Source organism: Melanotaenia boesemani, chromosome 5, assembly GCF_017639745.1.
Source record: "Melanotaenia boesemani isolate fMelBoe1 chromosome 5, fMelBoe1.pri, whole genome shotgun sequence".
NCBI classification, from domain to species: domain Eukaryota; kingdom Metazoa; phylum Chordata; class Actinopteri; order Atheriniformes; family Melanotaeniidae; genus Melanotaenia; species Melanotaenia boesemani.
In genome coordinates, this window is record NC_055686.1 from 33,729,812 (window position 1) to 33,744,355 (window position 14,544).

Sequence of the window (14,544 nt, forward strand, 5' to 3'; positions counted from 1 at the left end):
TACTTTAAAGAAGCTCTCTGGTGATTTAGCATTTCACTTAATTAAGCGAGGACACATACAAGAGAGATTAAAAAAAGGGCATAATTAAACTAGCAGTCAGAATATTCTAATTTCCTGCACTACCCATGACGCAACTTGATTGAATCTTTTGTTTAGCGACTGGACAGGTGTTTGTTTAGATGTAAATCAGGTAAACAGACCTAGCTGGGAGGCGTGGAGGCCGTGGCTGGACCTCCTCCTCTCTGAGCTGTTTTCCCAGGACTCACAGCTGACTTCCCCGTTGCTGGAATTGGAACTGATGGTCCATTCACCTGGACTGTTCCTTTCCTGTTGCACTGAGGTCCCGGGGCTCTGTGGACTCTGGGGTGTTTGTGGTGTCCTGGGTCCCCTCTCGCGCGGGTTTGGCGGAGGCGGGGTCAGGGGCAAAGGTTTTAGTTCTTGGTACTGCAGGGCTAAATCCAAAAGTGGTCTGGGGAGCGGTTCAGAGGTGGAGAAAGTAATAAGGTCGTCCACTACTGGGGGGTCTGATATTAAGGGCTTAGGATGGGAAATCTCAAGTTCGGAGAAGTTCCGGTCCTCCAAAGAAGGGGGATTAGTTCGAGGGGGTACCCTGGGGGGAATGTCCAGACACCGGCCGAGTCCTATGGAGGCCAAGAGGGAACCACTTCCCAGCAAGGCCCGGTGTGTGTTCTTAATGATCCCACTGAGAGAACCCCTCTCAGGCATGGGGGAGCCAGCCGGGGAGCTGTTCCCATCCTCGCTGCCCGAGTCAGAGGGAGGAAGACGCAGGCTGTCCTTCACCGAGGAGCCTGCAGAAAGAGACAGTTTTAAGAGGACAGAAGTACAACAATATGGAAAAGGATGACTCAACACATTTATTATTCATCCAGCTCCAATTTATAATTCACACTGGTGCCACTCGTGAATTATAACCATGGCTAACGTAGGACGTGTGGTTGGAGGTTAGGCTGGCGATGGAGGGCACAGTACCGTTCTGAGCAGGGGTTGGAGTGGAGGGCCGGTACTCCTCAAAGTCATCCCTGAACTCTCCGCTGTCATTGCTGTCTGATTCCAGGAGCTTGGCTCTCATCGACAGACTGAAAGCAACCAGAACGTAAATCAAAAACGAGGAGTTGTGACTATTTAAAAGCGGAAGGAAAAGTCAATGCTGGTGTACCTGCTTTCCTGGGGACTGAGGCGCAGAACTTTAGGACTTTTGGGACTCTTTGGGCTCTGGGGCCTCCAGTGGGGACTTAACCTCAAGTCTCCGTTGGCTTGTTTGAGAGATGGGGCCTCTAAGGGCCAGACCGAGCTGAGTCCAAAGGTTCTGCTGTTGTCACTGGGACTGACTGTGGAGAAAACGGAAAAAGAGAAAACAGGCTGGATTAAAATGAGCTTACAGATCATCATTATTTCTTTTGCTTAACTGCAGTCTAATGTGATGAGTGTTTTAAAAGCCAGGTTTTACCAACAAATCAGCACAGCCCTGCAATAATCTGTGAGACCTTTAACCTTTAACTGCAATTCATGAAGCTTCAACCTACTTTTTCTAGTTGGCGCCTCCATTAACTCTTAAAATTACCCCATTGGTACAGTTTACACAGAAAACACTATATATAACACATGCTTCACAGGGAGGAATGTGTGAGGAAAAAACTTCTTTCAACAGCTTAACGGATGCACAGATAAAATAAGAGTTGAGACAACACCCATCAGGCTACATCCACACATCTCATCCCGCCATCTGATACAGTGCAAAAAAAGCAAGACGCGTGCTTGTAAAAGATCATGCTAATGTCAACGCTGACATGCTGACGGCTGGCAGGAATAATGTTTACAATGTTCATCAGCTAAAAGCTAATGCAATGCAAAATTGTCTTCTCAATTCAGAAAAACAGAGCTTTTTTTAATTTTTTCAAGTGAATGCAATATGGTCTTTTAATGAAAAGAAATGTAATGACTTAAATGGTAGTCTGTTGGAAGTGGAAATTATTTTAATTTTGATATTCCTTTTTGTTAGGTTTCATGTCCAGCACCGGATCACTACATCCAGGTTTTATCAAGCCTTTGGTTTAGATTCCCGTTTCCCTGGTAGAGGAACTGATATGAGGAATAAGAATCACAAAAAAACAAAATAAACTAGACCTAATCCTGGTCCCACAGGAGCTGCCAACACCAACAACAGCCACTTTACTGAAATGTAAAAGATGCTAGTTATTTCAACCACTGATTCCATTAATTCCCTAAAAGTATGAGTTAGTTTAATTTTTTTAATCTAATTCAGCAAATTACACAGTGGAAGTGAGCTCAAAAGACTAATACAAATCAGTTCAGTAGCTGTTAGGATAAATATGGTTTGTAGACCGTAGAAATAAATCACTGCTTGCTACTGAGAGGGCAAGCATAAATATGCACTAAACACATTTAATGAAAGGCACACTCATGGCTTAGTGACTACCATTAAGAAGTCATTAGGAAGTAAAGGAAACCAGCCTGCTATTTAATGAATAAATGAAGCTGGCAGATGTTTTGGATTTACAAACCACTTCACTGCTAAATTTTTCACAGCTGTTTGTGCTTATATGTCAACCCCTGTGGTAACTGTTTCGTAAAATTCCCGTTTACTACTTATTGCTACACCACAAATTTCCTTTTGGGTTTTGTTAGGAGGGAGTGTGGCCTACTGGCTCGAGTATCCCTGCAAAGGGAGAGATCTCAGGACGTTTGTGTACGAGTCCAACTAGCAGTGTAGTAAATCTCTGTGGCTGCTGCAACCCTTCTTAACCCCTTGTCACAGAGCAATAAATTCCTCCCAGCTTATTTTTAATTCAGTCAACCCATTGTAGCCACTGCATGCATATAAAACTGTTCCTCCTTGGAAAGTGTGGCTGAATGGCTCCCCCTACTGGCTGCATGTAGGTAACTGCAGAAGTTAGCAGCAGAGTCGACTGAGAAAAAAAAAGAAAAAGTGCTGAGCTGCTGAGAGGAAGTCAGATAATATTTGGACTGGAACAGACTATTGAAAAGGGAAAAGGGTGTGTGTGAGAGACAGAGCAGGGAGGGAAGAGTGTGAGAAAGAGAACAGGGGGCCCACAGGGAAACGGGGGAAGACAAAAGATGTGTGGGTGGTTGAGAGAACATGAAAGGAGAGACTTTGGAAACAGAGATATGTGATGTTGCAACAGAGACTGTGCATGCAAGCACGATTGTGAGTGTTTCTACATGTTGTTTTTTAATGCTCTCTCTAGATTTCATGCAATTGTACAACAAATGCAACTGTGATTTTTACTCACGTTGGATTGCACGAAAACGTGGACCGAAGGAAGGTGAAGAGCCTGAACCCAAATCAGGAGAGTTTCGCCTCTTTTCCAAGCCTGGAGATGCCTGTACGGTAATTTTATGGATAAAATCTGTAACACAAACATATACATATAAAACAGGAAGTTAAACACCCATACCCTCATATTTTTAAAATGTGAATAAATTAGCTTAAAAAGTTTATTTTATACAGTTAAATGCTGTATACAAGCAGATTAAAGCTGCCTTTTCGACAACTGATTCTTGCATCCTATTATCTAATAAATAACAATTTTATATGTACGATTACTGTTAACTACTTGCTACTAGCTCACACTGCTAATAACAAGCTTTAAAGCCGATTATCTTTCAGGATACGCCTGCTGAATTGCTGCCTGAGTATCATTGCTGACCATGTCCATCCCTTTATGACCACAGTGGAGCATCTTCTGATGGCTACTTCCAGCAGGATAACGCACCATGTCACAAAGCTCAGATCATCTCCCGCTGCTTTCTAGAACATGAAAATGAGTTCACTGGACTCCACAGCCACCAGATCTCAGTCCAGCAGAGCAGCTTTGGGATGTGGTGGAATCAGCCGACAAACCTGCAGCAACTGTGTGATGCTGTCATGTCAATATGAAGCGAAATCTCTGAGGAATATTTCCAACACCCTGATGAATCTTGAAGAATTAAAGCAGTTCTGAAGGCAAAAGGAGGACCAACCCAGTACTAGCAAGATGTATTTAATAAAGTGTCTTGTGAGTGTAAATGTAATATGGCAAATAGCAATTTCAAACTAACCTAATCTTTTTAATTTTCTGTTTGCTTTCTGTACTTTTACAAACTGCATTTTGTTTAATCAATAAGTTAAACTATCCAACAATAAGCTGTAAAAGATGCTTTGAAAAGAAAATTGTGTATAAAACTCTAAAAAGTATATAGTTAATCACACATTATCAATTCAATGAAAGACATTAAGAAGGGTTTGAATATTCTGACTGAGGGGACAAAACAGTCGATTGACAGCAAGAAGTCGTTTCGGTGACAGGTTATTAACTGGACAATTTAACAGACTTCATCTCTAACAGTTTTCAAGCTCGATTTAGCAAGAAACGACAAGCAAAGATTAAGCTTGAGTTCAGGGGGAATATTTGCTGCCATACGCACTGAAGAAAACTACACGGCTACATAGACCATAGATCCCAGCAAGAAAACGGTTAATGAGACATAATTATTAATGCCCTTATATAATGAACCTTGAGTCAAAGTGCCTTTAATTAATTTCCTTTATCTCAATGCTTTATTTGTACCCTTGCTTTTCTGAATGACTTCTCTTTAATTAAAGGCTTTTGTCCTTAAACAAGAAACTGTGTTCTTTAATTATGCATTGTAAAGATATAGTATGGTCTCTATCTCAGCATGAAAGTAGTGCAACTGGAAGCATGGATTAGGTAAACAGCATGGTTTAATAATGCACAAATTATAAATTCAATTAAAGCGCTAAACTAGCGCACTAGTTAATTAGAAAAACTAGCTAAATGTTGTTCTGGGTTACATGACCTGATTCAAGCTATTTAGCATTTAAAAGATGAAACTAAAGGTGAAATGCCCTCCATATTTAAATATTTTTCATTCTCACTTTTACAAAAAATGTGGCACAACAAACAGCGTGTCAGTTTCCTCAATGTTGCGACACTGTTTGTTTTTCTGCACAATCAACCACAAAACCAAAGAGAGAAACTGCTGACACACTTTTTAAGAATATAATATACTTTTCAGGTTGTTTTTGAAGTGCTACCCAATATATTTAGCTTTTCTTGAGCATTATTATGATTGCATTTTTACATGTTGCACACTTAAGCTGCTGTTTAGCATACTTATGTGTAAGTGCAATAAGAGTAATGTGAAAAAAGAAAACAGAAAAGAGAAGTTAACCTATTGTTTAAGCATAATTTGCTAAAAGAAGTTTAGCTACCCTTTTAGCATAGTATGCTAATAGATGTTCGGCTATTCTTTAGTTTAGTTACTCATTTAGGAGAGTAACTTAAAAGATGTTTAGTTATTATCCACCCATACATTATCTATACCGCTTAGTCCTATTTGGGTCGTGGAATTTAGTTACTATTTTAGCATACTATGCTAAATTAATTTTAGCATTTCTTTTAGCACAAATAAAGTTTTGCTACTCTTTGAACGGAGTAGGCTAAAGATGTTTAGCTATTATTTAAGTATAGTATGGTAAAGGAAGCTCAGCTATTATTTTACCCTGGTACACTAAAAGAAGTTTGCTAAAAGAAGTTAAAATATTATTTTAGCAAATACTTTTAGCAGAGTATTCCAAAAAATTAAGGTGCAATGAATTGCAGACACTGTTTTACTTTAGTTTCTGACAAATAAATCTTGTGCAAGAACACAAAATTATGCTTCATCCAGTTCTAGACAGTAAAAGATAACAAAGAAGTTACTTTAGGCTATGAAATGCTAGAGCAACACAGGAGGAAGGAACAGATAAAAATAGTGGTGGAAAGAGGAAGAGAAAAAAAGAAAGGCATTCAGGCAGATATGGTTGGAAGGAGAGTAAAAACACTGACTGGGGAACAGCAGGGAAAAGAAAGACATCCCTAAAAAGAAAGTGGGAGAAAGAGGCATAAAGTGAGAGCAAGTGAGGGAGAGAGGCCAGTGTATCCACGGACAGGAAGTATCGAGGCGTGGTTGGCTCGCCCTCCCCGCTCATCAACCCCCAACCACCGGCACCACATCACCGCCTTACTGCTGCTGGGAAAGGCCTGACCATAACACACACACACAGACCCACAAACACACACCGACAAACACACACACACAGACAGTGCTTTTACGCATGCATGCTTTGCCCAAAATACGCTGGAGCGTGCACTGAAACACTGGATGGGAACCGCTGCAGGCTGTGTGACTTTGCTTTTGCAGAGGACACAATTAGCAGCCGTCAGGTGAGTTTGGGGAGTAAACAGTAAAGGAGTGTTGTTCGGAGCAGGTATTAGCCAGTCAGAAATATGATCTACTTAATCTACTTAACATAAGTGGCTTTAGAGTTTAATGTTCAAGTTTAAATTCTTTTTAAGTTGATATCATCAGGGCTGATGACTGACAAACAGAACATAAACACACCTTGGGGCATGCTGATCTTCTCCCCATTCTTGCTCTTGAGCTTGTGCTTCTTGAAGGTGCCCTTCCTCTTCTTGACGTTGGGTTTCTCCTGGTTTTGGTTCAGGTGGAGGATGAGGAGGCTGAGCTCGCGCTCGAACACATCCTGCTCCCACTGGGCTAACTGCTGCTCGCGTTGTCGCAGGAACTCTTCGTGGGACTTCTGCTCCAGAGCCGCTCGCTTCAGCTCCTCCTCACGACATCGCAGCTCCTGGTGGAGGAAGAAAGGCAGGTGCACGGCAGAAGCGAGGAAGTGTTAACAGTTACCATATGACTACCGCCACTGTTTTGCAAGTCAAATAGGTCACTGGGCAGGAAAATTGAGATGTTAAAACAGAATAATGACGGTTTATTGCTGTGCTTCATCCCAAACAGTAGGTGTCACTACTGAGAGAAGAACACTTTTACCCTACAGAAGAAGATTTCTATACAAGTGGGCAACACTTTATCAGTCCATTTGGTTCAGTTTCAGTTTCAGCCTCATTAACATGACAACATGTATTTTAAAAGTTTGGTTTAAGTTTAATTTATGCAATAATTATATTTTTGGCCAAAATCCCATGCCTTTACAGAACGATTCATATTTTAAGTCATTAGGTTTATAACCAACACAGTAATTAAGGAACAGAAAGCATATTGTTAACTTTTTATTTCTCATATGCATATCTTAAAGTTTCACATCAGTCACCATGATCGAAGACACCTTCCTCTGGTCAAAATGAACTCTACTGTCAAACACATTTTTTGCATGAATCATCGAGGATGTGGATGTAAGTTCTAAGTTTCACAGAAACACAACTAATCATCAGAAGGATGTCACCACAGTGCAGTTCTTCTTTTCACAAGAACCCAGCAACTCCTGCCAACGTCTGTTTACTGACCATCTTCCAAAACATGTAAACTCAGCTGTGTGAGAGCTGAAACAAATCCAGTAAGAAAGCACATCATTTATACCAAAAGTAAAAAATGTAACCCTTCCTTCTTTTTCAGCATACATATTAGCTTGTAAGGTGAAGAGTGGGACCTTGGGGGTAAGTTAAGTTTGTTTGATCAATAACCAGCCTTAACTAATGTATAACTTTGCAGTGTAGCATGCTGACTTGGAAGTTGCCTTCATCTTACCTTCTCTTTGGCCCTGAGTTCATCAAACATGTCCTGAATCTCTAGTTTCCAGTCCTCTTGCAGGGAGTGGAAGGAGTCTTGTGGCATCTCTTCCTTCACCTGCTGCTCAAGGGCCGTCAACTGAGCCAGGATGGAGCCAAAGTTGGGTCTTCGATGAGGGTCCTGGTCCCAGCACTCTGTAATACATAATACACACCTAGTTAATGTACCTGTAGCTTAAAAGACCTACAAGGTAGGCCTTTTCCTTCTTTTCCTTACATAGAATCACATAAAGCACTAAACTAAACAACTAACTTTTGATTGACACATCACTTGAATTCTAGGAGCTGTCATGTTGTGTCCACAGGCCTTGCGTACCACGGAAGTACGTCTTCAATGCTCGAACATTTAAAGAGGAGGAACGTCGGACTTACATAACAACCTCCTGCAAGATTTAAAAGCAGGAAGTGATATATGAGCCATTTAATAATTATGAGATACATAATCCGATTAGTCGTTTTAATAGTCGGTGACTAATCAACCATCAGAATAGTCATTAGTTGCAGCCCTAATAAGTAGGTCAGCAGGTTGCATGAAACATGAGATGCCTTGAAATAGTGGACTTACAAGGGACTAAATAGATTTCAGTAAAAAAAAATATATATATATTTACTTCAATAGCTATGCAGTGGTTTCATTAAAATGGGAGGAAAACATGACAGATTTGTCTGTTCACAGAACAGTTTCACTTCTTTTGAGCCTGAAAGGAGGAAGTCATTTTCTCATTGACTGAAATACTCAGAATCAAAAGCTGTCAGCTCAGATTTAATATATAAATTAGACTAAATGACTCAATGGATGGATCTCTACTCTAAAATATTTAATGAATACCCTGCAATGCCTGTAATTTTTATTTACACGAAGCGTTAGAGGCACTCATGCCAGCAGAGCAGAGAAAAGCTGATCCCTTATTGAAAGTGTTATGCTTAATTAACTTGCTGTGGGGAGTTTTGCATAATTTGCTGCAAAACTTTGGGCATAATAAGCAGATCAAAAACCCAATCCCTTAATTAATTAATCCTCTGAGGTGGCCATCGGTGATTTTGTTCATTTTTTTCCTTATTTTATATTACAACCAAAGATCTGACATAAAGCAAAGAGGGAAGGTGGAAATTGTGTAAACCATCTCTGTTTAGTTTAAAATCAACCTACCAGCTGGTGGCATGACAGCAAGCACGCAGGTGAACTTTCTTTCAACTAGATAACTGAGCAAAAGAAGAACAAATGCATATTGCACAAGGTAGCTCAAGCACAAAACGCTTCCTCTCTGTTGCCATCCTATTAACAGCAAACAGGAATCTGTTTTCTCAACACAGCTTCGTGGGAAGGGAAACAGCGCGTGACGGCAAAGCCAATTTGATCTCACGCCACTGAACTGACTGTCACCGCAATAAAAGCGCTGGGATTTCAAAATCCCACCTGACATGAGCTGCGCGAATGGTTCTGGGCACGTGGAAGGGATGGGCAGGGTGAGCTTGTTGACGGCGACTCCGTAGGCGACAGCCAGTCCATCAATCCCTCTGTAGGGCGCCTCTCCTGTTAGCAGCTCCCACAGCAGAACGCCATAGCTGGAGGTGGGAAAACACAAACAAGAAGAAATGAAACAGTGCACTTAGAGCTAAATTATACTACAAACACAATTATACATATTTCTGTAGCACTTGTACTGTTTTCATAATATTAAATAAAAAAATTGTGAAGAGTAAAGTTAGTCTACTTTATTAGACACAGCTTTTCAACTGTAAATGTCTCAGCCAATCAAATGGCAGCAACTCAATGCATCAGGTCATGTGGACATGATCAAAACAACTTTCTGAAGTTCAAACTGAGCATCAGAATGAGGAAGAAAGAGGATTTACGTGACTTTGAATGTGACATGGTTGTTGGTTTCAGAAAATGCAAATCTACTGGATTTCACACACAACCATCTCTAGAGTTTAGATTATTTTTATTTAGTTTGGATAATTTATTTTGAACATTTAAAAAAAAATCATACAATAATGGTCAGACATAAATAATGAAAAATACAAAACATAATTAAAATTATTTTATTCTTGTACATATCTGAAAAGCAGTGGGAGGAAGTAAAAACTTATATTATCCCACAATTCCTATTAAATCAATAATGTTTAAATACTTAACTTCCCATCAATATTATAATAGTAATAATAACACTGATAATACCGCTAATATCATTATCACCACTAATAATATTACCATTATTATTCTTAATATCATTAGAACAACAGAACACCAAAATACATTAATAACAATAAATAAATAAGTAAACAGTAAACACCCAGTTATAATCAATCACCCTCTTCATTTCTGTACCTTGTAAAAATAATTTCTTTACACTTTTATTAAAACTGCTTTATATTTAAACATTTTCTTCAACCTGTTCCACAATTTAACCCACAAACTGAAACAGAATAAGTTTTCCTTGTTCGTACCTGCAGTGTTCTGAAACTATAACCTCCTTCCTTTCCAATGAATAATATGTGAATGTTTGCTTTAAATTGGGTTTTTGCTTTCTGACATTCTACAATATCTTTGAATTTTACAGAGAATGGTCTGAAAAAGAGAAAAAACCCAGAGAGCAGCATCTGTCTGGACCAAAATGCCTTGTTTCTCTATTAGAAATTATACAAAAAAAAAAGGAGGTAAAAAAAAAACAAACATCGCTTCCACCCAAGGTCTGCAGAATCACATCCCAGAACACACAACACGTCCAGCCTTGAAGCAGATGGGCTACAGCAGCAGAAGACCACACCGGGCGCCTCCTGTCAGCTAAGAACAGGAAAATGAGGCTACAATTCACACACACTCACCAACACTGGACAATTAAAGATGGAGAAACGTTGCTGGTCTGATGAGTCTCCATTTCAGCACCAAATTCAAAATTTGGTAGAAACAACATGAAAGCTGACCATGTCCATCCCTTTATGACCACAGTGGAGCATCTTCTGATGCTACTTCCAGCAGCATAATGCACCATGTCACAAAGCTCAGATCATCTCCACCTGCTTTCTAGAACATTACAATGAGTTCACTGGACTCCAACGGCCTCCACAGTCACCAGATCTCAGTCCAGTAGAGCAGCTTTGGGATGTGGTGGAACGGGAGATTCTCATCATGGATGCAGCCGACAAACCTGCTGTCATGTCAATGTGGAACAAAACCTCAGAGGAATGTTTCTAACACCATGTTCAATCTATGGCACCAAGAATTAAGGCAGTTCTGAGGGAAAAGGGGTCCAGCCAGGTACTAACAAGGTGGACTGGGTCTCCTTTTAGTTCTCTTTCATCTCCAAAACTCACATTTACCTCAGAGTGGTGTAACTTTCAGATTTTTTTTCTTTGTGAAAACAGTTTTTCTGGTATTGCAACCATACTGGGTCACACTCAGCTGTATCCTTTCCTGTAAGTTACACCAACATGCAGACTAGTTGATACAGAGTCATTTCCTCAGAATGGAATAATACTGTAGTTATAAACTCATACACATGAAAACACCTTAAAGACTGGGATGCATCTTGTGCTAGAAGGTGTAATTGAAATGCCATAGCTGAAAAAAAGCTCCTGCTGAACACAAACACAGGACTTTTGAGGCCACACAATGGGAACAGCTCTGTGTCCTCAGAAGATGAAGCATGGAGCAGGACTTGGCGCTCCCACACTGTCAATTAACCCTCACCCAGGCCCGACTGAAAGCACCGCAGTGGCTCACTCAGTGGAGATCACAGGCCACAACCCTCTCTTTTTTTATTTAGTTCCTTAATTACAACTTCCACACTGTGACTGTGCAGAAACGCTGCTTGCCGGCTCGCCCCGAGGCAACCATCGTCTCCCGAGCGGCGGCTTTGGAGACTAGCAGCAGTGGACAGATGAGAGAGAATACTAGAACAAAGATTACCCTTCATTTTCATGGAGAGCTGCCTGTCTTCCTGCCTGCTACTCGCTCATTTAGCTGTTTTCCAGATTGTCTGAGGTCGTGGGATGACGCTTAGCCCGTTACAATCTGTCCACTCTTACTGATTGGGGAAAAAAATCTAAGCAGCTTGGGCTGTAGATGAATCCATTTTCATACTAGTTTCACAACAACTGTAGAGAAAACACTGAAAAGGGTTGAAATGGTCCAAATCAAAGGGATAAAAAGTCATTTTTTCCCTACTGAGTTAAAAAACACTCCAGATTTAACTTCTTATGTTGCAACAAAAAAATCCATCATGACTCCCCTTTCAACAAATCCCAGTTATTTAAGTTACTGTTACAAAACCACAAACCATAATCAGGGGGCTGAGCTAGTCCCAGATAAAGGGCTTCGGTTAGGTCTGGTGTGAGGCCTCCTCCTCCTCTGTCTATACTGGAGACAATGGGACAGTGTGCAGTACACATGTCTCACAACAAAGCACAGAGCAGCTCTTTGAAGAGACGCCATCACGTGGTCACGGTGGCCTTGCTGCAGTCTATCACTCTGGCCCTCCATCTCTTCATCACCGGGCTCCCACCATCATCTTCTACTATGTTTAGTGCAAGCTCTGCACATCATTAGAGCTCTGACTACGGTGCATAGAGAACTACCAAGACAGCTTCAGCACTTATGCAAACTTCTAGAATGAATATTTAACAGGACCTTTAGTCCCCACAGTGGATGAAGCGATGAACTCATGCTAACTAAAAAAAGCTGAACTGAACTAAAAAGCTGGATATAGTGATAACTTTATACTATATCTATTGTAGTTAGACAACACATCTTTGACATTTTCCTCATTAAATCAGAATAAAGCATTCTGGTCTTACAAATAATTAATTTATTGATGTTTGATCAGTACTTTTTATTTGTATCAATGCTACTGGATCATTGATCATTAAATCAATGTAGACTAATGTGTTGTTGCACCCCTAATAAATCAGAAGTATCCACGCACAGATTTCCTTGCTGGCTACTGATAATCAAATATGGCTTAAAAAATACGAAAAAGTTAATCGAAATTAATCTGAAATAAAAATTCATGATTAAAGATTAGATAAAATTCAAATGTCAAATGCCAAGGACATTTTTCAGGAGGTTAGCCTATTTAAATTAAATTCAGCCATGATAAAGATCATATTTCTCCTATTTGAAATCTCTTCATTGATTACCTGTAAAATTCAGAGCTCCATCATATCTTAAGGACCTTACAGCCCCATATTTTCCTGATAGAGCTCTTCGCTCTTAAAATGCTGGCTTGTTTGTGGTCCCTACAGAGAAGGACGGGAGGCAGAGCCATAAATCATCGAGCCTTTTTCCAAAAGAACCAGCTCCCCCTCTACGTTCAGGAGGCAGACGCTGTCTCTCCTTTTAAGATTAGAATAAAAACTTTCCTTTTATAAGACTGGCCGTAACAGCCTGCCATGTACGTGACCATGAGAGATTTGTTTGATGTTTTTTATCTCCTGTTCTCTCCTCTGTCTTACTCGCTGGTCAGGGCACAACTGAGAGTTTAAAGGAAGTTTCAGCTATGAGGTGGGAGGATTGACTTCAAACACAGACACACTGCTTTGAATAAATGAGCATGGGAATGGGAGGAAGTCAAGAAGCTGTGACCACCTATCAGTTCATTCTGTTGTAGCACTTAATAAAGCTGTGAATAAATTTAGTCATAAAACCTTAAGACGTGTAGAACATGGATAAAAACCCACTTTGTGTATATTAGTCACTTTTATTGCCTGATTAAGTCATTATCACTGATTCGGTCATTCCATGTGAGCTCAAGCAAATGTTTGGTTTCAGCTTTCGTTTGTCTGGACATTCCTCTGTGAGATGGAGGTATTGCAAATATTAAAAACCACGAGGGAAGAACTCAGTTAGAACTACTTGAACAGACTGTGGTTAGATTTTCTAAATCATTTAGCTAGCTTCTGGGTTGATAACGGCTACTTAGAGACATTAAAGACCATTTTGTGTATTTGGTCTCTAAGGTGCTGACAAAGAGAGAGAGAGACATAAAAAGGTAGAGACTGCTGGAGATTGTTAATTATGACAAATTGTACAACTGCATGAAGTACCTAAATATCCAGCTGATATTGTTCTCCTACATTATTACCAAACGTATGTGGGTTAATGTGCAGTTTTTAAGGCCACAGGTGTTTAAATACAATCCAAAAGAAATAACTGATTTCAACACAATGTTCTGATTAAATTTGGGGTTGTCTAACAAAAATCCAAAACAAATACACCAAACTGACCAGAGCCCTGCAGAACAAACACATATCCACCTCCAAAAAGAAGAAAAAATGTAGATTTCTCAGTATCTTCAAATAAAATATAAACCATAATATAAAGCAACTCTGTGATGTGATTTACAATTTTTCTTTCTTTTTTTTTATTGTTCTAAATTCAATAAACTACCAGCTGTCAAACTGATTGCTTTTAAACATGGTCAATTCATCCATCGCGGCCTTCACGAAGACCAGGGGCTGATTTGGCTGCTTTAATTCAAATGATTCTAATAATAAAAACTTTTCAAAAGTCAGCTCTGAAATTGATAATATTAGAGCATCATATCTGACATATCAACTACTGTTGCTCTATTAAGCATTAAATGTTCTAGGACCAATATCACATCTCAGATCTGCTGGTCTTTCGTTAGATCATCAGGTAAAACTCAGGGCTAAGACTGATTAAAGGGGCAGTGCACCCAAAAATGTGTTTTTGAGCTGTAAACATCACAGTATTACTTAATTGTGATGAAAACCACATATGCTGTTGATAGAATTACACCACACACACACACACATTTTTAAAATCGCTGCATTGGCTCCCCGTGCGTTTCAGGACTGATTTTAAGGTTCTTTTAGTAGTTTATAAATGTCTTAATGGTCTTGGGCCCTCTTATTTATCCGACTTGCTTTTAAA

General features: G+C 39.9%; 1 protein-coding gene across 1 annotated transcript in view; it reads right to left on the reverse strand.

Moving 5' to 3' along the window:
* LOC121639679 (mitogen-activated protein kinase kinase kinase 11) overlaps window positions 1–14,544 on the reverse strand; it is a 54,786-nt gene that overhangs the window by 13,135 nt on the left and 27,107 nt on the right. The window contains exons 3-9 of the mRNA XM_041985080.1: window positions 9,064–9,212; window positions 7,606–7,781; window positions 6,448–6,694; window positions 3,294–3,410; window positions 1,178–1,349; window positions 991–1,097; window positions 201–809 (exon numbers count right to left, since the gene is read on the reverse strand). Of these exons, the coding sequence (XP_041841014.1) occupies window positions 201–809; window positions 991–1,097; window positions 1,178–1,349; window positions 3,294–3,410; window positions 6,448–6,694; window positions 7,606–7,781; window positions 9,064–9,212 (1,577 nt within the window). The remainder of the gene's footprint in view (window positions 1–200; window positions 810–990; window positions 1,098–1,177; window positions 1,350–3,293; window positions 3,411–6,447; window positions 6,695–7,605; window positions 7,782–9,063; window positions 9,213–14,544) is intronic.